This window comes from Silurus aristotelis, assembly GCF_946808225.1.
Source record: "Silurus aristotelis genome assembly, chromosome: 2".
NCBI classification, from domain to species: Eukaryota; Metazoa; Chordata; class Actinopteri; order Siluriformes; family Siluridae; genus Silurus; species Silurus aristotelis.
This window is the reverse complement of record NC_139575.1, coordinates 37,425,141-37,448,863: the sequence shown is the minus strand read 5'-3', so window position 1 is coordinate 37,448,863 and position 23,723 is coordinate 37,425,141. Positions and strand designations below refer to the sequence as shown.

At 35.9% G+C, this 23,723-nt stretch overlaps 2 protein-coding genes and 1 long non-coding RNA gene across 6 annotated transcripts in view; 1 reads left to right on the top strand and 2 right to left on the bottom strand.

Annotated features, from left to right (window-relative positions):
- The window catches only part of nr4a2b (nuclear receptor subfamily 4, group A, member 2b), a 5,282-nt gene extending 565 nt beyond the window's left edge, over window positions 1–4,717 (bottom strand). Inside the window, exons 1-8 of the mRNA XM_083525503.1 lie at window positions 4,545–4,717; window positions 4,352–4,424; window positions 3,263–4,158; window positions 1,927–2,056; window positions 1,674–1,837; window positions 1,357–1,559; window positions 1,087–1,265; window positions 1–994 (exon numbers count right to left, since the gene is read on the bottom strand). The exon at window positions 1–994 is cut by the window's left edge and continues 565 nt beyond it. Coding sequence (XP_083381629.1) covers window positions 759–994; window positions 1,087–1,265; window positions 1,357–1,559; window positions 1,674–1,837; window positions 1,927–2,056; window positions 3,263–4,156 — 1,806 coding nt within the window. The 5' untranslated portion in view covers window positions 4,157–4,158; window positions 4,352–4,424; window positions 4,545–4,717 and the 3' untranslated portion in view covers window positions 1–758. The remainder of the gene's footprint in view (window positions 995–1,086; window positions 1,266–1,356; window positions 1,560–1,673; window positions 1,838–1,926; window positions 2,057–3,262; window positions 4,159–4,351; window positions 4,425–4,544) is intronic.
- Window positions 4,718–6,236: 1,519 nt separating this feature from the next.
- LOC310717907 lies at window positions 6,237–6,784 on the bottom strand. The gene is made up of 3 exons (XR_014531006.1): window positions 6,721–6,784; window positions 6,566–6,613; window positions 6,237–6,527 (listed from the first exon to the last, which is right to left on the bottom strand). It is a non-coding gene; the product is annotated as an uncharacterized lncRNA (long non-coding RNA).
- A 4,551-nt stretch (window positions 6,785–11,335) lies between these two features.
- The window catches only part of gpd2 (glycerol-3-phosphate dehydrogenase 2 (mitochondrial)), a 54,997-nt gene continuing 42,609 nt past the window's right edge, over window positions 11,336–23,723 (top strand). For 3 of the 4 annotated variants that reach the window (XR_014530816.1, XM_083525328.1, XM_083525326.1), the window contains exons 1-4: window positions 11,345–11,458; window positions 17,085–17,189; window positions 21,836–22,007; window positions 23,284–23,408. Coding sequence is in view for 3 of the 4 variants with exons in the window: in XM_083525328.1 (XP_083381454.1) it covers window positions 17,091–17,189; window positions 21,836–22,007; window positions 23,284–23,408 (396 nt within the window). In the remaining variant the exon portion in view is untranslated. Of the gene's footprint in view, window positions 11,459–17,084; window positions 17,190–21,835; window positions 22,008–23,283; window positions 23,409–23,723 lie in introns of all 4 variants that reach the window. The other variant, XM_083525327.1, reaches the window with a different exon arrangement.

The following is a 23,723-nucleotide window of genomic DNA, read 5'->3' as shown; positions in this document are numbered from 1 at the left end:
CGACATGGGGGGTGGGGGGGGGGGGGGGGCATGTGTCCATTAGCAGTATAACAATTGAAAATTTTATTTGCCCTCCAAAAAAATGATAGTTAGTTATGGAGTCATGTTCTTGTATGTTATTTTATTTATTTGTTTGTTAATTATTTATTTATTTTATTTGCTCCATTATTACCATCATTCATTGTTTATCCTCATTTGTCCCAAAATTTGTCAAATCTGCTGCTGTGATCCAAAAGAAAGCCAGTTTTTGTAGTACTCTTTTTCTCTCTCTCTCTCTCTCTCTCTCTCTCTCTCTCTCTCTCTCTCTCTCTCTCTCTCTCTCTATCTATCTTTCTCCATCGCCACATGCATAGATGTATAACAATAGCTTATATCTCTCATCTGCATTGCTGTATTGTGGATTAATCGTAACGATATATGACCCTTTATAATCCCAAATCTGAACTTATTATTCAGTTATAAAGCGTATCATCATATACCCATGAAACAATAGTGAAAATAAGCAGTTATAAAGGTTACGATGACGACGTCTGCAGGCTTAAAGGGTGAATAAGTGGTTTAGGAGCTCGTGAGATGAATCCATTTTCCAACAAGAATAAAAAACACAAACTGGCGACTCCTCGGATGTGCTCTCAGCTCTCTCAGCATGTTGCTGCACATCGCAGACCTTCGTCTGGACCTCCGAGGAAAGTGGAAGAAAAATCTCCTTCTTGAGTAGCTTTTTAGTAACATGGTATAAAACTCTGAGTTCCACGTAATCAGAACGGTAATGTGTCACGAAAGAGCTTCTCGATAATGGCGGGCATTGGAACCAAGTCTTCAAGCTTCAGGTAAAAGATGCGCTGAAGTCCTTGCGTGCACAGAGTGCGCAGCTCGGGAAGCTTGGCCAGCAGTTTGGACAAATGTCCACTGCAGGACACGTGATCCTTTATGCAGGTTAAAATCTTGCTCTGAAGCTCCTCGGTCTTTTTGGGCTCTTTGAGGCCGTGTCGCTCTGCAGGAATAAACAAAAAGAGAGAGAGATTTAATATGGCAGGATGAAAAAAGAAGAAAAGGTTGTGTGTTTGCATGAATTCTGCAGGTCACCTGTGATTATGGTGAGAGCAGCCATGCAGGAGAACGTCGGGACATCTACACGCATGCTCTGGAGGCTTGAGGAGAACTCTGCAATCGAGTCGATCCACTCTCCGAACGCTCGCACGCACTGCAACCGATGCAAGACGACGCCGCTGCAGAAAATCAGCTTGTCCTCCATCAGGTTCGATCTGCAAGGATGAAATTCAGATTAGATCAAGTTTGAGATTGAGAGATGGGTGTGAAGATGTTGCCGAGAATAACACAGAAGAAACATCTTACCTGTACGCTAAGCGCAGGACAAAAAGCTCCAGGAAGGCGGAATCAAACAGCAGCTCCTGGTCGCACTTTGGGAGCTCTGTGAAACCAGTCATTTTCTCTGCCCAGCCACGGATGATGCTCATGGAGCCCATTAGGAGGTCATAAAACTGCTGGATGTGAAGGGTCTCATCTCCTGCACTCTGGAAGTCCAGGTTGGGCTGAAACTGGACAGGAAATCATTCTGTTATTCTGAAAATTCGATTCACGCACAAAACTAATCAACAAAGAAAACTACAGTCGTTTCACTTCTGTACAACTTTTTGATCTTAGGGACTCACTTTGGAATAATCCAGACGGCCTACAGAGGGGTTCGAGTCCATGTGGGCCCTCACCAGGGCACTCAGAAGATTGGCAGGTGATAAGGAGGTGGGGATGTCCTGGGGGCCCTTGGGTTTGGATGGAAGACGACCTCGTCTGCCTTTTAAACTGTCCGTTCTTACAACTATTTAAAAAAAGTTGTCTGATTAAAACCAAGATCTCGCACACACACAAATGTCAATGCTGTAAGAATTAAAACTATTATCATGTCACCTTCTTTTACCATCCCGACCACGAGGCACTTCTGAAAGCGACAGTACTGGCACCGGTTCCTCCGCCGCTTATCCACGGGGCAGTTTTTGTTTGCCAGACACACGTATTTGGCATTTTTCTGCACCGTGCGCTACAGAAAGACAACACTGGGTTAGCGAGCGCGTATATCTGACGGAGTGCGGATTCATTCTAGAACAAGAGGCTCTCGAGTCTGCGCTCCACAAAGCAAAGCTGCCTAATACATTCAGGAGCAGGACGGGGCACACGCTGGGTAAATACACAACCGTGGACCGTCATAAATCGGGGGGTCCCACGGCGCCGCCTCTCTGACCCCTCTTGTCGGATTAGAGCAATTATCCCATCACGACATGGCGAGCTAAAGAGGCGGCTGGGAATTTCACCTCTCCCTTCGCTCTCCTCCAGCCCTCATCCCCCTCTGACAATCCCCACATCTCCATCCCCCATTGCCCAGACATAAAATTCCTCCTAAAGAACATGAACGCAGTCACATCGCACCGGTGCTTAAACAGTAGTTTATCTGTAGTTTTCTGTAGTAGTTGTTATAATTTCTCTTGTCTAGATATGGAAAGAAATGTAAATGTACTCATTTCTGGGTTGCCAACAATTCACAAAGCGTTACGTTCCTTATCAGTTATTCTCGTTTGCTCATCTTTAGATTATTTTTTGCCTTTTTTTTTTATCAAATGATCTCAGAATAAACTGTACCGAACTGCATTTCCTGACTATTCACCTAGAAAAGTGAATTTTGTCCTTGAAAATATTCATATTTATTAAGATTACGGTACCACTCCACCCAATAAAGAGGAATTGGGCAGATATAAAAATGATGTTCACTTCTTAAACTTGCAAAATAAAACAATTTGCTTATTTATTTATTTATTTTAAATATATTATTATTTTCTATTCTCCAATTAAACCTACATCCAGATTCAGAAATGCAGATTTTGCTGTGCTGTTGTCAGATTTGTAGTTTAAATGTACAACTGAACCACTTTTAGGAGGATTTTATTTATAATAAAAAAATGATTTATTTATATGAACTTAATGAAGCACCATGTGTGCGTTCCAGAATAAAATATACACTAAATGTACTAAAGGTGATTCCTGCTTTGATGAGGAACAATGGATTATTCAGAAGAGTGAGATAAAGGTGTACTAATCTGCACTTTAGTTGTTTTTAGAGCTTAAAAGTACAAAGTTTTCATTTAGATAATAAATATATTTTTTAGAAAGAAGTTCCAGGTAAAGAATGCGTAATCGGAAAGGAAAAGAAAAAAGAAATGGTGTAGTTGCGATCAACTTTTCCACATCATACCTTGAAGAAGCCCTTGCAGCCTTCACACGTGCGCACTCCGTAGTGCTGACACGCCGCGTTGTCCCCGCACACCGCGCACAGGCCCTCTCCATGCGTGGGGCCGCGCGTGGCAGTGGGCGAGCACGAAGCCGATGAGGAAGAAACCACGGCGGGGCTTTCCATCAGGACGCGTCCGTGGCTGATGTGCAGGCTATGATGCGCGAATCCCAGACTGTGGTGTTGGTGCTGTTGGTGCTGCTGCTGGTTCTGGTGCTGCTGCTTCCTGAGCGGGGCGAATCCGTGCGGCGCGGCGCCGTCGAAGCGCATGTGACACGCGGAGACGTGCGCGCCCCCCGGCGTGGACGGCTTGAGAGAGAAGAAGCGCGTCACGGCGTTCTTGCGCTGGTGATCCATCAGGTAGGTCGGATGGAAGCCGTGCATGGATGACGCGTCGTCCCACGCCGGAGCGAAGCCCGAATGACACGGTTTGTAGTAGGAGGCGGCTGCGGCGGCGGCAGCGGCGGAGACCGTGGGGTCCTCAGCGTGCTGCTGGGCATGCATTTGCTGCTGCTGCTGCTGGTGATGATGATGATGATGGTGCTGCTGGTGCGCGTATCCAGCGTGCGCCCCGGCCCCGTCCTCCGACTTGACCGAGAGGTGTTCGGCGCAGTGGGGGAGCTGGTACAGGCACGGCGGCTTGGCCTCGTAGCTCGCACCGGCCGACGCCTCGGAGAAGGTGCTGAAGCTGGGCAGCGATGAGGACGCGGCGGCGAGTTCCGCGTTGGTCAGGTCCATGCTGAACTTGACGAACTCGGGTGTAAGGAAATCGCAGCTGTACTCGCTGTAGCTGAAGCTCTGACACGCAGGACTCGCACCTGGAGGAGAGGTGCCATACTGAGCCTGCACGCAGGGCATCTCTGAGGAGAAGCAAGAACATCAACTCACGTTCCCAAACACCTGGAGAACTTTCCTCCTAATCACCTGGCCATTTACAGTATTGAATCTAGATTCTGTTCTTTTATGTGCGTTTATTATTATTATTATTATTATTATTATTATTATTATTATTATTATTATTATTATTATTACTGCTGATTTCCGTTTACACACCTGTTGATTTGGATTCTCGTGAAATCGCTGCTGTTCTCACTGTGCACCAGTGCGTCCTTTAATTCTTTCTGTCCTGCGAGGGGAAAAAATTTTTTAGTTTTCTCAAAATTGTTAAATAAAGTTGGAGAGAACGAAAAGGAGAAAGAGAAAGAGAAAAAGAGAGAAATAACCTGTGATAAAATCTACACTTTACCTTAATGTCCGTATAATGTTCTAAGCTCTTTGTCCATCTTGGAATGACTCTCTGAAGTAAAGGGAAAGAAAAGAAAAGAAAAGAAAGAAAGAAAGCAGCTTTCACGGCGCGTCCCCGGGCGCGTCCTCGCTCCGCGGCGTGAACGCGACTGGCGCTCGAGCGCAACGTGCCTTTGTTTATGCACTCGGAACGCCGCAGCCCACGTGCCAGCGACGCGCACGTCATCGGCGTCAGCCACTGACGCGCTCTGGACCGGGGAGAGAGAAAACAGAAAGCCGCTTGTGTGTGTGGTTTTTGCGCACTTGGTCTCGGGTGGCGCACTTGTTCAGAGATTCTCAGGCATTCACACAAAGCTCAGAGCACGTGTTTTTTTTTTTATTTAATTAAATTTTTTTTACATTTTCTGTGCATTATTTACTGCAAAAGGAAACATTTGCAAATGGTAAAGCGCATGCACAGATTTTTTGTTTGATTTCTTTGTTCTTATAGTCTCAGAAAAAAAGTTTGCACCAATCATCTAACAACTCACTACCATCAACCTTATCATTAAGTGCACCTCTAGTACTTTTGATGCCTACCTGGACCAGAAGAAACCTTTCAAGAAACCCTAGTAGTCCTTAGACTCAAATTAAGTCAAATTATTATACTTAAAGTACAACCGAATGTGATTATAACGGCAAGGAAAGGGCCTTTATTGGTACCTTTATTCCTATAGTGTAGCTGTTAAAATGTACTTAAAAAGTAATTCAATTTTAAAGAATATGAAAGATACGGGGTTTTAGGGAGAAGGGTAATTAGAAAATAGACATTATTCTTCTTATCTGAGAGTGTGAGAAACGTGAGTCAGAAACGTATAATCATTTATAAAAGTGCTGTATGTTATAGTGCAAAATAATCTGTCCTGAATGTCTAGTAAATCCACCCAGATCCTTTAAGAATCAATTTTTTAGTATGCACTATATTAAAAAAGCGTGTGAACCCTGACCGTCAGACAGGTATGCACTTCCTGAGTATCCAATTCCACATTCCTCTATATTTCTGTTATAAGAAGCTCCACTCTTTTGGGAAGATGTTCCACTAGATTTTGTGGAGATTTGTGGAGATTCATTCAGCCACAAAGGTGTCAGTAAAGTGATGTTTGTGAGGTGAGAAGGCCTGGGGTTGAAGGTGTTCAAGAGGTCACTAGCAGGCCATTCAAGATCTTTTGTGCACAAGATGAAGAAAACAGTATTAAAACGTTTGGTATTTTGTCTTTGAGGTGGTGTGGAAATATACAGCAGAAAATCTGTGAGTTAGAAACATTTTCCTGAAGAAAGAAACACGTAATATTATAAAGCAAAAAACATTTATTCCCCAGAGACCTGGACCTGCATGACCAGGATCCACTATGGTCAAATTTCCAATCACATCTTAAACTGGAAAAAATGAAAAAGCTAAAGATCGCTGAATTTGTGTGTTGAGGAAACTCCAGTCATGCAATCCACCTTCATATGCTGAACACACACAAACACCAACCCAAAGGTTTCAAAATACAAGTTTTTTTAGCAAGTTGATGAAGTTAAAACAGGATTTTCTTGTGTTTTTCGACTGACCAGTTCCTTTTCTGTACAATGTGAATGTGTGTGTGTGTGTGTGTGTGTGTGTGTGTGTGTGTGTGTGTGTGTGTGTGTGTGTGTGAGAGTGAGAGCGTGTGGTTAGGCCTTCTCGTGCCTCATTGTTCAGAACAGAAGTAGGTTGCATGCCTTGGTTCAGAAACGTAATAATGACGTGATTGCCTGCTTTGCCTCTTTATCACATTTTAGGGGAAGTTTCGGTAATTCGGGATGTTGTTTAATCCAAGCCCCAGCCGGCGTCGAGCTGAAGGCTCTGCATTGTGCAGAGGGAATCCCGAGCTGACAGAGGCTACTTTGTTCGGCTCGTGGTGGATTGCGTCAGCGCTGACAGCAGAGGGACATACCCCAGGAACAGTACCGAGTTTAGGCGCTCACCTGTACAACAGCAAGGAGACAACACACAGTGACCTGTGTCACATCTGTTCTACTGGACGTCACAGATGAACAGGAAATGTCCTGAAAATGTATTATAAACAAACAGCCCACAATCACCAATAAATCATCACTGATATAAGTTCATTTACCCTTAAAATTTCTCACAGCCCTGTGTTGTGTACACACACCTCATGTAGGTCCTATGTTCCACACACTTACGGAACACGTTGCAGTGTCATAATTCACTTGAAGTTGCTGCAGAAAGTCACATGAGCAGCAAGTCACATGACGAATCACTTGATTCCTTGATGCACTTTCGTCTTTACTGTGTATGCATTTGACCGTTTTTCATTAGAATATAGTGAATATAGGAAGAAACAAATACAAGGAATTTCCTCACAATTTATTCTTTTTTTCTATATTTCACAGTTTAGGTTTATTGTTCCTTTTGTGTGCATTTTCATTTGCATAATTTGCAACAAGTGTGATTCTTTAATTTGCTTAAAAGTATGTGGACTTTATTTATTTGCTTGTTTGTTTGTTATTATTGCTGTAATTAAGATTATAGTTTGAGAAAAGTATTTTTTAAAGTGTTAGAGTTTTTTTACATTGAGATTTATGAATTGGATTTTATATCTTTAAAAAAACACTTTTTATTAATAAAATGATGAGCTTTTAATGAGAAACTTATTCATTTAACTTATTAATAATTGCATCATTGTTTTTGTTGATAATCTACACAATATAATATAATATAATATAATATAATATAATATAATATAATATAATATAATATAATATAATATAATATAATATAATATAATATAATATAGTAACTATGGTTAGTATATAAATCAAATGACAATATCCTATTTTTTTCAACGCCACATTTCCTGTCTCCATCTCCATATCTCTAGCATCTCCACCCATCATCTCTCCTACAGAATTTTTTTTATTGCTATTTAAATGTTTTAAATAAACAAACAGAAATAAGTGTGAATCTTTAATTTTTTTTATGTGGATTTAAATTTACTTATTTGTTTGTTTATTATAATTACTATTATTAAAATAAAAAAACTTATTTTTAATCATTAGTGTTTTGCAATTGAGGTTTATTAATAGTATAGTATATATTTATAAAAACCTTTTTTTATTAATTAATTTATTTATATATTTAAAATACACTCCAATTCCGTGACAAGCTTATTTTTTTAACTTGTGTGTAATTACATGATTGTTACTTGTTTATAAGCTACATATTATTAGAATATTATAATATAGTATAGTATAGTATAGTATAGTATAGTATAGTATAGAATAATATAGTATAATATAGTATAGTATAGTAAAGCATTCGATAATAGTATAGTATAATAAAGCACATTATAGTATAGTATAGGTATAGTGGTGTTGTATAGTATAGTATAGTATAGTATAGTATAGTATAGTATAGTATAGTATAGTATAGTATAGTGTTGCATAGAATAAGTATAGTAAAGGGATGGTATAGTATAGTATAGTATAGTATAGTATAGTATAGTATAGTATAGTATAGTAGTGTTGTATAGTATAATAAAGCACATTATAGTATAGTATAGTATAGTATAGTATAGTATAGTATAGTATAGTATAGTATAGTAAAGTGTTGCAAAGAATAAGTATAGTAAAGGGATAGTATAGTATAGTATAGTATAGTATAGTATAGTATAGTATAGTATAGTATAGTATAGTATAGTAAAGGGATGGTATAGTGTTGTATAGTATAGTATAGTATAGTATAGTATAGTATAGTATAGTATAGTATAGTATAGTATAGTATAGTAAAGTGTTGCATAGAATAAGTATAGTAAAGGGATGGTATAGTGTTGTATAGTATAGTATAGTATAGTATAGTATAGTATAGTATAGTATAGTATAGTAAAGGGATGGTATAGTGTTGTATAGTATAGTATAGTATAGTATAGTATAGTATAGTATAGTATAGTATAGTATAGTATAGTATAGTATAGTGTTGTATAGTATAAGTATAGTAAAGGGATGGTATAGTGTTGTATAGTATAGTGTAGTGTAGTATAGTATAGTATAGTATAGTATAGTATAGTATAGTATAGTATAGTATAGTATAGTGTTGTATAGTATAAGTATAGTAAAGGGATGGTATAGTATAGTATAGTATAGTATAGTATAGTATAGTATAAGTATAGTAAAGAGATGGTATAGTGTTGTATAGTATAGTATAGTATAGTATAGTATAGTATAGTATAGTATAGTATAGTATAAGTATAGTAAAGGGATGGTATAGTGTTGTATAGTATAGTGTTGTATAGTATAAGTATAGTAAAGGGATGGTATAGTATAGTATAGTATAGTATAGTATAGTATAGTATAGTATAGTATAGTGTTGTATAGTATAGTATAGTATAGTATAGTATAGTATAGTATAGTATAGTATAGTATAGTATAGTATAGTATAGTAAAGTGTTGCATAGAATAAGTATAGTAAAGGGATGGTATAGTGTTGTATAGTATAGTATAGTATAGTATAGTATAGTATAGTATAGTATAGTATAGTATAGTATAGTATAAGTATAGTAAAGGGATGGTATAGTGTTGTATAGTATAGTATAGTGTTGTATAGTATAGTATAGTATAGTATAGTATAGTATAGTATAGTATAGTATAGTATAGTATAGTATAGTATAGTATAAGTATAGTAAAGGAATGGTATAGTATAGTATAGTATAGTATAGTATAGTATAGTATAGTATAGTATAGTATAGTATAGTATAGTAAAGGGATGGTATAGTGTTGTATAGTATAGTATAGTATAGTATAGTATAGTATAGTATAGTATAGTATAGTATAGTATAGTATAGTATAGTGTTGCATAGAATAAGTATAGTAAAGGGATGGTATAGTATAGTATAGTATAGTATAGTATAGTATAGTATAGTATAGTATAGTATAGTATAGTATAGTAAAGGGATGGTATAGTGTTGTATAGTATAGTGTTGTATAGTATAGTATAGTATAGTATAGTATAGTATAGTATAGTATAGTATAGTATAGTATAGTATAGTATAGTATAGTATAGTAAAAGGATGGTATAGTATAGTATAGTATAGTATAGTATAGTATAGTATAGTATAGTATAGTAAAGGGATGGTATAGTGTTGTATAGTATAATATAGTATAATATAGTATAGTGTTGTATAGTATAAGTATAGTAAAGGGATGGTATAGTGTTGTATAGTATAGTGTTGTATAGTATAGTATAGTATAGTATAGTATAGTATAGTATAGTATAGTATAGTATAAGTATAGTAAAGGGATGGTATAGTGTTGTATAGTATAGTGTTGTATAGTATAAGTATAGTAAAGTATGGTATAGTGTTGTATAGTATAGTATAGTATAGTATAGTATAGTATAGTATAGTATAGTATAGTATAGTATAGTATAGTATAGTGTTGTATAGTGTTGTATAGCGTAATTATAGTAAAGGGATGGTATAGTGTTGTATAGTATAGTATAGTATAGTATAGTATAGTATAGTATAGTATAGTATAGTATAGTATAGTACAATGTTCTATAGTATAGTATAGTGTTGTATAGTATAGTGTTGTATAATATAGTGTAGTATATTATAGTATAGTATAGTGTAGTATAGTTTAGTATAGTGTTGTATAGTATAGTGTAGTATAGTGTAGTATAGTATGGTATAGTATAGTATAGTATAGTATAGTGTTGTATAGTGTTGTATAGCGTAATTATAGTAAAGGGATGGTATAGTGTTGTATAGTATAGTATAGTATAGTATAGTATAGTATAGTATAGTATAGTATAGTATAGTATAGTACAATGTTCTATAGTATAGTATAGTGTTGTATAGTATAGTGTTGTATAATATAGTGTAGTATAGTTTAGTATAGTGTTGTATAGTATAGTTTAGTATAGTGTTGTATAGTATAGTGTAGTATAGTGTAGTATAGTATGGTATAGTATAGTATAGTATAGTATAGTGTTGTATAGTGTTGTATAGCGTAATTATAGTAAAGGGATGGTATAGTATAGTATAGTATAGTATAGTATAGTATAGTATAGTATAGTATAGTACAATGTTCTATAGTATAGTATAGTGTTGTATAGTATAGTGTTGTATAATATAGTGTAGTATAGTATATTATAGTATAGTATAGTGTTGTATAGTATAGTTTAGTATAGTGTTGTATAGTATAGTGTAGTATAGTGTAGTATAGTATGGTATAGTATAGTATAGTATAGTGTAGTATAGTATAGTGTAGTATAGTGTAGCATAGTGTTGTATAGTATAGTATAGAATAGTGTTGTATAGTATAGTATAGTGTTGTATAGTATAGTATAGTGTTGTATAGTATAGTATAGTGTTGTATAGTATAGTATAGTATAGTATTGTATGGTATAGTATAGTATAGTGTAGAATAGTGTTGTATAGTATAGTGTTGTATAGTATAGTATAGTATAGTATAGAATAGTATTGTATAGTATAGTATAGAATAGTTTACTATTAGTATCCAAATGAGAATATTCTTATAATTTTTTTTCCAACACTACATTTCCTTGGTTTCCCTCTCCTCGTCTTTAGCACCTCCACCCCATCATCTCTCCTCCACAGCGTTTTTGTTGTTGTTGTTGTTGTTGTTGTATAATCATTAACACAATTTCTCAAACCAGGTCCGTTAAAAGAACACGCTCTCCTAAAAGATGATTGGACAACACCGAGAACACTGTATCCTGATTGGCTCATCCTGGTGTCTGTCAAACTCAAAGCGTGCTCGCGCTCTACTTCCTGGATAAGAAAGAAACAGACCGGGAGCGGCGTTTACTGTTTCCTCCAGCAGAAATATCTGTATATATGCTTCAGTTAGACTGCAGCCGCTCGTCTGATAGTAAGTACAGCATGAATTCATTGGTTCCTCTGCTTCTATTTGTAAAAAGTGTCCCGATTTTGACAGAGAGAAGAGAAAGAGGGAGGATGTAGAGGTGGTGTTTCCAGTATAGCACCTTGTCCATCCCTTATGATATGCTAAGAGCTGCGGTCACACCTTATAATGTATTATAATGAGCTGATAATGAGCTTATAATGAGAATCTCCTCCTGTTCCAGATAAATTAGAAATCAGCCTTTTGCTTTTTACCCAGAGCATTCCTGATGCTGAGGTTTGCTCTCATTAATCTCCCATGAGAGGTTTCTCTTTCATAAACAAGTGCATTCAAGACAGAAAATAGCCCTGGTTCAAAAAATAAACTTCTTCATCCCTATAAGATGTGCTTTAGCTTTTAAGAGGGAATGGGTGCCAACATTTTTTGACATATCCAGCAAAAAAATCCAATCCGATCTAATCCAAGTCTTCATCTTCACAATAAAATGCTACTCAAATATAACCAATATATACACTATATGAGCAAAAGTTTGTGGACACCTAACCGTAAGATTGGGATGTACTTCCAGCCCATTCCACACTCTTTAATTACAGTTATAGGAAGCTCCACTCTTCTGGGAAGATGTTCCTCTGGATTTTGTGGAGATTTGTGGAGATTTATTCACTCACATGGGTGCAGTCAGGTCTTCAGTAGGGTTTCAACTCTATAGCAGGAGATCTTTCATTCCAGGACAAGCTGACGTTAAAATAACGCCGTGTGAAATGAGTGTTTGATGACGGGATTTTGTTGGTCTGAAGGTTTGCATCTTGTGACTTTTTTCTCCTTACGTCATTCCTCAGCTGTAATAAAACTAAAAACGTCCTGACCGAATGTCGGGGTTTGATCTGTTAGTAAACGTGGAATTGTGTAACTCGTCTGATAAGCACAGTCACGTGTTACGCCGTTTATGTTCCTCACGATTCCGCCATGCCTAGGATGCATGATAAGAAGTGATTATAAAAATATTCTAACACACACACACACACACAGACACACACACACACACACACACACACACACACACACAAACACACAAAGATCAGTCATTGCGTGCATCTTCGAGGAGCAGCTGAACCGGCAAACCTTTTCTATTTCTGTCGTTCGGTCACGTCGGGATCTGCACTGACTCTCAGATGTGAAAGGAGACCTTTTGGAGAAAGAGATAAATATAAACTAAAAGCTGAATGAGAAACGGTGTACATGCCATACACACACACACACACACACACACACACACACACACACATACTGCATACACACACTATATATACTGTATATACACACAAATACTATATAAACTCACATACTGTATACACACCCACACACTGTATACACACACATACACACATACTGTATACACACTGTATACACACACATACACACATACTGTATACACACATACACACATACTGTATACTCACAAATACTATATATACACACACATACTGTATATACATACATATACTGTATACGTACTGTATACACACCGTATACACACATAAACACACATATTGTATACACACCCACACACTGTATACACACACATACACACATACTGTATACACACCCACACACTGTATACACACACATACACACATACTGTATACTCACAAATACTATATATACACACATACTGTATATACATACATATACTGTATACGTACTGTATACACACTGTATACACACATACACACAAATACTATATAAACACACATATTGTATACACACCCACACACTGTATACACACACATACACACATACTGTATACACACCCACACACTGTATACACACACATACACACATACTGTGTACACACAAATACTATATAAACACACATACTCTATATACATACATATAGTGTATACGTACTGTATACACACCCACACACTGTATACACACACCTACACTGTATACACACACATACACACATACTGTATACACACTACATATACTGTATATACACACATACTGTATACTCACAAATACTATATATACACACATACTGTATATACATACATATACTGTATACATACTGTATACACACTGTATACACACATACACACAAATACTATATAAACACACATACTCTATATACATACATATACTGTATACGTACTGTATACACACCCACACACTGTATACACACACCTACACTGTATATACACACATACTGTATACACACTACATATACTGTATATACACACATACTGTAAACACAAACATACACACATACTGTATACACACTACATATACTGTATATACACACAAATACTATATACACACACACACACTGTATACACAAACATACTATATACAGACATGCATACTGTATACACACACAATGTATACACACACTACATATACTGTATATACACACATACTGTATACACACTACATATACTGTATATACACACAAATACTATATACACACACACACACACACTGTATACACAAACATACTATATACAGACATGCATACTGTATACACACACAATGTATACACACACTACATATACTGTATATACACACATACTGTAAACACAAACATACACACATACTGTAAACACAAACATACACACATACTGTATACACACACTACATATACTGTGTATATACACAAATACTATATACACACACATACTGTATACACAAACATACTATATACAGCCATGCATACTGTATACACACACACAATGTATACACACACTACATATACTGTATATACACACATACTGTAAACACAAACATACACACATACTGTAAACACAAACATACACACATACTGTATACACACACTACATATACTGTGTATATACACAAATACTATATACACACACATACTGTATACACAAACATACTATATACAGCCATGCATACTGTATACACACACACAATGTATACACACACTACATATACTGTATATACACACATACTGTAAACACAAACATACACACATATACACAAACATACTATATACACACATACTGTATATACACACAAATACTATATAGACACACATACTGTATACACACATACTATACACACACACACACACACACACACATTCATGTATACAGTACACACACACACACACACACACATACACGTTTCTCCTGTGCTGTTTCTTATTAAAACTCTTTATTCTAAAGACACATCACTGGATGGCTTTTTCCCTTCAAGAGCAGGATTTCTGTTACACTTGCTGTTTGTCTCAGAGCGTTTACTTTGTTGGCTTTTCCCCCTGATGGAATTCAGCTACAGACTGTCACAGACTTTTCCTGCTTTTCCACACAAGAACCATGGTGAGGGAAAGGCTGTTTATAGCTGCTATAACGTAAGCCTGATTGTGTTTCTCAGACGTTCCTTTCAGTCCTCTAGCTCTGCTGATTGTTAGTGTTTGATGGAACCTTGACTTTACACACACTTCCAGAGCGTCAGTGTGAAATCAGTGGTGCTCCCACGGTGGTCTCCTACAGCGATGGCTAATCATTCCCAGTGCACTGACCTAATGAACACCAGCTGAACGTACAGGATAAATGCTAAATAATGTCAATGTAAATCTAAATGTAAATATGTGTCTGGAGCGGATGTGGTTAATGAATAAAGCACCTGGAGTGGACTGGGAAATAAAACAAACGAACAAACAGTGAACAATGCGGCCGAGACTGTCGTTGCATTCGATAACGAGTCTTCTCAATTCTCCTGCCTGAGGCTATTGGTTTTAATACCAAACTGAGGTTTATTATTTACACACACTCTCTCTCTCTCTCTCTCTCTCTCTCTCTCTCTCTCTCTCTCTCTCTCTCTCTCTCTCTCTCTCTCTCTCTCTCTCTGCCTCTGTTGTTATTTGCTATTTGTTTTGTGGGTTAAAATTATTATTTTAACTAAGCAAAGCTGACCAGAGTTATAATCATACTATACTATACTATACTATACTATACTATACTATACTATACTATACTATACATTTTGCTTTCTCAAATACTAAGTATAGTATAGTATAGTGCAAAATGTATAGTATAGTGTAGTATAGTATACTACACTATACTATACTATACAACACTACTATACAACTCTATACTATACTATGCTATACAATACAATACTATACTATATTACACTATACTATACTATACTATACTATACTATACTATATTACACTATACTACACCATACTATACTATACTATACTATACTATACTATACTATACTATACTATACTATACTATATTACACTATACTACACCATACTATACTATACTATACTATACTATACAATACAATACATCACTATACTATACTATACTATACTATACTATACTATACTATACTATACATCACTATACTATACTATACTCTACTATACAATACTATACAATACTATACATCACTATACTATACTATACTCTACTATACAATACTATACATCACTATACTATACTATACTATACAATACTATACTATACATCACTATACTATACTATACTCTACTATACAATACTATACATCACTATACTATACTATACTCTACTATACAATACTATACATCACTATACTATACTATACTATACAATACCATACATCATTATACTATACTATACTATACTATACTATACTATACTATACTATACTATACTATACTTTACATTTTGCTTTCTCAAATACTAAGTATAGTATAGTATAGTGCAAAATGTATAGTATAGTGTAGTATAGTATACTACACTATACTATACTATACAACACTATACTATACAACTCTATACTATACTATGCTATACAATACAATACTATACTATGTTACACTATACTACACCATACTATACTATACTATACTATACTATACTATATTACACTATACTATACTATACTATACTATACTATACTATACTATACTATACTATACTATACTATACATCACTATACTATACTATACAATACTATACATCACTATACTATACTATACTATACAATACTATACTATACTATACTATACTATACTTTACTATACAATACAATACTATACATCACTATACTATACTATACTATACAATACTATACTATACTATACTATACTATACTCTACTATACAATACAATACTATACATCACTATACTATACTATACTATACTCTACTCTACTATACAATACTATACATCACTATACAATACTATACAATACTATACAATACTATACATCACTATACTATACTATACTATACTATACAATACAATACTATACTATACTATACAATACTATACTATACTATACTATACTATACAATACTATACTATACTATACTATACAATACTATAGAACACTATACTATACTATATATTTATGAAATACCATATTATAAATACTTTACTATGTAGTATTAGGATTCGATACACTGTACTATACTGTAGTAAATGCATCCTCTAACATGTAAACATATTTCTCTTTGTATATTTATTACATTACGACGTTTTTTTTTTCATATATATATAATAATGATCATTCTTTTCTAAATCATGTTGCTGTAATACTTTTTATTTCTTGAATTAATCAGAAGGTAAATTATCTTTATACTAATACATAGTATTTTGTTTTACAGGGACTAATGGCATTTCGGAAAACAGTGAAATCGACCCTGATAGGGGGCGGAGCTATAGCCACGGTCTTTGGCTTATCACAGTTCATGGAATACAGGAGGAATCAGGTAGGTGTTTATGACCAGGGCATGAAAATGTTATAAATTACAATGTGTGTTTTATTAGAAGCTCCGTGTGTAAAAATCAGTCACAGTCACCTAAACACACATCACTTTGTTGTGTAATGTCCAAAGTTTTGTATCAGGATGAATGTAATTCTGCATGAAAGCAAGTTTTTGGTAGCAAATTGGGACCGAATTGTTGGTCCAAGCCTGGGTATGGTTCTGTTTGTTTTTGAGAGCAGCAGCATGAGAAGGAAGAGAAGGAGGAGGAAAAAGAGGAAGAGGAAGAGGAGTGTCTGAATTCATTTCACTACATGTCTGATCTTAACTGAGGAATGTGTTATGTTTGTGTAGATCTGTAACATTCCTCCTCATTCCACCCTGAAGCTGTGAGCTCAACTGTATCATCTGTATTCAGAGTCACTGTTACTTCCTGAGTCAAATCATATATTTATACATTTACCATTTTTATTTATACTTTTACCAATAAATCTTCCTCTTTCTTTCTTTCTTTCTTTCTTTCTTTCTTTCTTTCTTTCTTTCTTTCTTTCTTTCTTTCTTTCTTTCTTTCTTTCTTTCTTTCTTTCTTTCTTTCTTTTGTAAACCCTCAAGCTTCTGACTGTTATGAAACTCCTTCTATAAACACTATAAGATTAAATGTGTCTGATTAAAGAGAACAAACATAAACATATACATAAATGTTGAAGACGAAAGCGAGAGATACACAGTGAGACCCAACACCAATCAGTCCTCGGAGTTACTCAGCACTGCGGTGTAATGAGGAAGTGAGGTGTTGGAAGAGAAAAGAGAAGTAAGAGGAAGCGCCTCGGAGATGCGTCGTGATCAGGTGCCTGTTCTTCTCCTCGCTCTTATCATCAGCTCGTATTCGCCCAAAGAAACACGGCGCGTACTTAAAAGAATACCAAACAAATTGTTTCTCACTTGAATACGAAATCGTGAACAATTTCATCCCCATTCAAGGCACCAGGGACCTCAGCGCTCATCACAATGTACCTGTGTTTAGACTGGCGAGAGCCCTAGGGGGTGCAGGGTCTCATCTCGTCTGGATGCTGCGCTAAATAACTTAAGGTCAAGTAGATTAAGATAATCAACAAGGCCTTCGGAAACAAACGAAGGGGGAAAAAAACAGGGCTCGCGCACACTCTCCAAGACCAACGGGGGTTCTGATTTATTCTCTCATCAGATATTCAAATCTGCCTCGAACCCTTTTTGTACATTATCCTCCCATGTTTCAGAGCCTCAGATCTCCAGACTCCGGGGAAGGAGAGAATTACGGCGTCTCGAACGTTCGGTTGCCAGAGAGCCGCATTAATGTGCTGAACTGAGACACGAGTGTCATGTTACCCAAGCAGAAGTGTTCCGGGGCGTTTGAGGTAACTGAATCGTCCCTTTGTCGTGCGGAGAGGGTGTTAGCATGCGGCCGGGGCAAACGTGGCTCTCGTCACGCCGCTGTTTCATGGCTTCTGAAAGGAAATGAAAGTCTGAGGGTTTTTTACCTCAGTGTGAAGCTTCATGATTAGCTGTAAGCGCACACACACACTCACACACACACACACACACACACACACACACACACACAGCTACAGACTTCTGCATTTTCACTACAGGCCGTGTGACTCAATAACTAAGCGCTCAGTAACTTATGATTTCGAGACTCAAAAAACGACTTGAGAATCTCTCACTTCTTGGGTTAAATAAAGGCCACGGGCCGAGACATAATGAGCCGCAGAACCGTCTCAATTTTTTTTTGTTGTTTAACAATTATTATGTTTGTATTATTTATATAAGTTTATTACCTGATTTACTTTGCTGGTTTTTTCTTTTTTCTTTTTAAGGATTTATAATTTATTTTTAGCCTCAAAGTTTTCAATTATTCATGATTTTCTTTCTTTCTTTCTTTCTTTCTTTCTTTCTTTCTTTCTTTCTTTCTTTCTTTCTTTCTTTCTTTCTTGACTAGATTTTATTTATTTATCATGATAATGTTTCTCTTTTATTTTTATTTTACAATTTTTCTTTCTTTCTTTCTTTCTTTCTTTCTTTCTTTCTTTCTTTCTTTCTTTCTTTCTTTCTTTCTTTCTTTCTTTCTTTCTTTCTTTTATGATATTTATTTCATACTATCTTTCAATAGTTTTTTTTTATTTAATGTGTTAATTAACTTTATTCATTTATTTGGAATGTAAATAATTTGTATCTTTTAACAAAATATTTTTAGAATTTATTTTATGAAAGTATTTATTCATTTATCTATCTATCTATCTATCTATCTATCTATCTATCTATCTATCTATCTATCTATCTATCTATCTATCTATCTATCTATCTATCTATCTATCTATTTGGTCTTTTCTTTCTATTTTGGCTAGATGTATTTGTTTATCATGATAATTTTATGAAACTTAATGAATAAAATATTTTAATTGACTTTTAATTGAATTTATTTGTATTAAATATACCCTGTAAGTTTGTTCATTATTTAATTTTTTTTTTAACTACCTTCGTTTATGTATAATTTGAAGTTTGTGCTAAAATGCATCATCATCATCATCATCATCATCATCATCATCATCATCATCATCATTCTCACAGTTATGTCTAAATGTTTGTTTCACTCCCTGAGTTTGACACGCGGGTGAGAAACGTCACGCTGCGTTCACGTCCATGACTTCCCATTAACACAAACTTTTCTCTGTCTCTTGATGTCTCCATCTGTTTATTCTTTCATCTGCCTCCTGCATTTCCTGAACGACGAAGACTCAACGGGTAAGCTGGAGAGAAGAGAAAAGGAACGAAGGAGGGGAAAAAAATTGATTTTGAAAAATTAATCTGCAATCATGCATGTGTCAGACGCTAATCCTGAAGATTGTGATGTTAATTTGGTGCGTGTGTGTGTGTGTGTGTGTGTGTGTGTGTATGAGTGTATACGTGTGTGTGTGTAAGACAGAGAGAAAAAAAAGAGTGTGTGTTTGTCTCCTCTATGGCAAGGGCACTGTCACGCTAGCTGGCTATCTGGCTAAGTGTCGCTCGGCGGTGGCCGATTGCGTATTTGCATGAAATTCCTCGTTGCCTGTGTGTGTGCGCTCGCAGGCGTGATTGCAGGACGGCCTCTCGTTTAATTGTCTGTGGATGTTTTAAATAAAATGTCCGTCCTTGGAAACAGACACTAATTATTGGATCTTGTTTTTACATGCTGTTACGGTCTAAATTGCAAATGTCTGCCTTCATTTGGTCATTTGCAAGTCAAATGCAGCCCGCAGGCTTTCGGGGGGGAAAGATGGATGTAATCATTTCGACCGAATGCAAACGACAAAATGAATAAAAACCTTCCATTGTGACTAAATATCGCTCGATATCTCGCTTTCCCACATCGTGTCATGGCTTCATTTTTAGATATTTTTTGGTTTCCTTATTGACACCGTGAGACAAACACACACAGAAATATCGACTTTGAGAACTTACTCAAGTCTTGAGCGTGTGTGTGTGTGTGTGTGTGTGTGTGTGTGTGTGTGTGTGTGTGAATTCAGTCAGAGGATTACAATTTTGGATATTTTAGTGTTTAATGTTTCTTTTCATTCAGTTCGCACTCAGGAGATGGAAAAACACTGTCCAATGCTAATTCCCCCTAAAAACGCAAAAATATGTATAAATAAAATATCGAAATAAACAAATAAATGATTTACACTGAAAAGTCTATTTACAAAAAATATTTATCTATTAACTAAAAGATTTATATATACATCTAACATATTGAGCAACTAGCAGTGTTTTATTAGCAATGTAGCTAAAATTATGCTAATAATTGTACTGATTGAATCACTAGCCAAAGCAGCTAGCATGCTAGGTAGCGATTTTAGCCAATTTAGCTAGGCTTGCCAGCAATCATCCTATATTAATCTGATTATTATATTGGAAAACGATTAGCCATGCCATTGCTAGCATGCTATTAGCCGCGATCAGGCTAGCGAGTTAGCGTAGTTAACATTATGCTAACTGTTTTATAGAAAGAGGCTAAATCTGTAGCTGAGATTAGCAAAATGGCTAATATTACGCTAACAGCAGCCAAACAAGCTAGTAGTACAAAATAGTGGTTTAGCATGCTAGCGGCTAATAGGCTTATTTATCATTAGCCTGGAAGGAATTGAGTAAAAATTAGGATTAATTTTAATTTTTATGGACATTTTGAGTTGCAGATTTTGTCCTGAACTGTTTATTTAGAAGACTTTTTGTTTTCCTCTGAAGTTGGTGTTGATTTTTAATAGCAATCAAATCATTAATTTTACAATGAGTAGATAGCGTAACATGCTAATGACTCTGACTGGCTAAAAATTCCTTCTTAATTGTTTTATTGTATTATTTAGAGGGAAATGATCAGAACATTAATGTTGTATGTGACTGGTGACCTTTTAATTGATCCTAATTGCCCACGTCGGGGTCAGTGTGTGTGTGTGTGTGTGTGTGTGTGTGTGTGTGTGTCTGTGTGTGTGTGTGTGTGTGTGTGTGTGTGTGTGTGTGTGCATGCACTGAACTGTTGTGTGTGTTGAGATGTGTATTTGCTGAGACCTGTGTGTGTGTGTGTGTGTGTGTGTGTGTGTGTGTCTGTGTGTGTGTGTGGGTGTTTTTTGGACCACGCTCAGGCTCGGCTGGCCTACGTGGAGGCCGAGGGACAGATGCCGGTAATGTTTGAGGACAGACTGCCGTCACGTGAGGAACAGCTGGCAGCGCTGCAGACCACGCCGGAGTTCGACGTGCTGGTGGTGGGGGGCGGAGCTACGGGCTCAGGATGCGCATTAGACGCAGTCACACGCAGTGAGGGCAACTTTAACGTCTTTTCGATTAGTAGGAACTGAGTGGAGCTTTGGGGTTTTAACTACTAATGTAACTCAATTATATGTATATTTCTGCCAGACGCTCTTCAACAGGGCAACTTACAGTCCTCTCATTTATACACCTGAGCAGGTGAGGGGTTACAGGCCTTGTTTAGGGGTTTGGGATTAGAACTCATGACCTTCCCATTAGTCCACTGAGCACTTTCACTGATACATTAATGTTTAGTGACGTGTGAATATGGCCTGTGTATTATTCAATTGGCTGAGAAACATTTCTGTTTGTTTATATATATTGTTAATATAATTGTTTGTTTAGCCTATTAATTAAGCTAGACACTGCAAATTCATAACAAAAAAAACTTTTTGACAATCAAATAATAATTATTATTATTTTTTAAATTATTTAAGTGTATCAAGCTTTCAGATTTATTTGCATTTGATGTTAAAACGTCTCAAATAAATTAATGGCAATAATTAAGTGATAATTAAAATAAATAATTAAGCGATAAAAATAAATAAATAGCAGTATTGCAAATAATAGAAGTTAGTAGACTTAGTGTGTTTTGGGTTTTTTCTTTTTTTTTTTTTTTTTTGGGGGGGGGGGGGGGGGGGTAATTTACCAAAGAAATTGCAAGCAAATTTTTTATATATATTCTATAATGTACGTATAAATTCAGTAGTTTTGCTTAATAAAAATCTTTTTATTTGACCATCACTGTAAAAGTAGTAAAGCAGGCTTTAGATTTAAATGGACAAAAAGTCCATATTTTTAACAAAATATAAATAAATAAATGAGTATAAATAGTATTAAAAGTGTATAAATAATTAGTGCTCTCAACATTCAACTTTTGCTCTTTAAACTTCGAAATTTAACTTTAATTTGTGGGATTTTTCCCGAACGTTTTCTCGCCCTGATATTTAAATAACGCTTTAAACGTTTAAACCTCACACTTCATCTTCATTCCCTGTTTTTTGGGTTGATAATGAATAAAAATGTCCCTCTGTTGTCACCGTGGACTCTTCAGAAAGCAATATAAAGGCGACGGCGTCCGGATGCAATATGCAATGCGCTCTGATCTTTCCGTCCTCATGCATATTACAGACAGCAGGGAAATCCGTATGAAAATGACACCGAGCGCAGTCTAAATATTTGGAGCCAGGGGAAGATCGAAATGCCAGTGTGCCACTTAATCTGTTTCCTCTTCCTCCTCGTCTTCCCCCTGTTCCTCCTCATCATCATCATCCTCCTCGTGTAGATCTGAAGACGGCCCTGGTGGAGAGGAGCGATTTCTCATCAGGCACCAGCAGCAGGAGCACCAAGCTGATCCACGGAGGAGTGCGCTATCTGCAGAAGGCCATCATGAAGCTAGATTACGAACAGGTGAAGGTCTTCAGGGTTTTTTTATATTTTGTGAAACTCCACTTACCTGCGTGTCAGGGAGAGCAACTGGCACGAGGAATAATTGAGGACTTTTACAGTTCATGCATCCAAAGAAAGAAAGACAAAAAGAAAGAAAGAAAGAAAGAAAGAAAGAAAGAAAGAAAAAAGAAAGAAAGAAAGAAAAAGAAAGAAAGAAAGAAAGAAAGAAAGAAAGAAAGAAAGAAAGAAAGAAAGAAAGAAAGAAAGAAAGAAAGAAAGAAAGAAAGAAAAAAATACTTTCATAAAAAAAATCAAAAAGTAAAAAATGTAATGTGT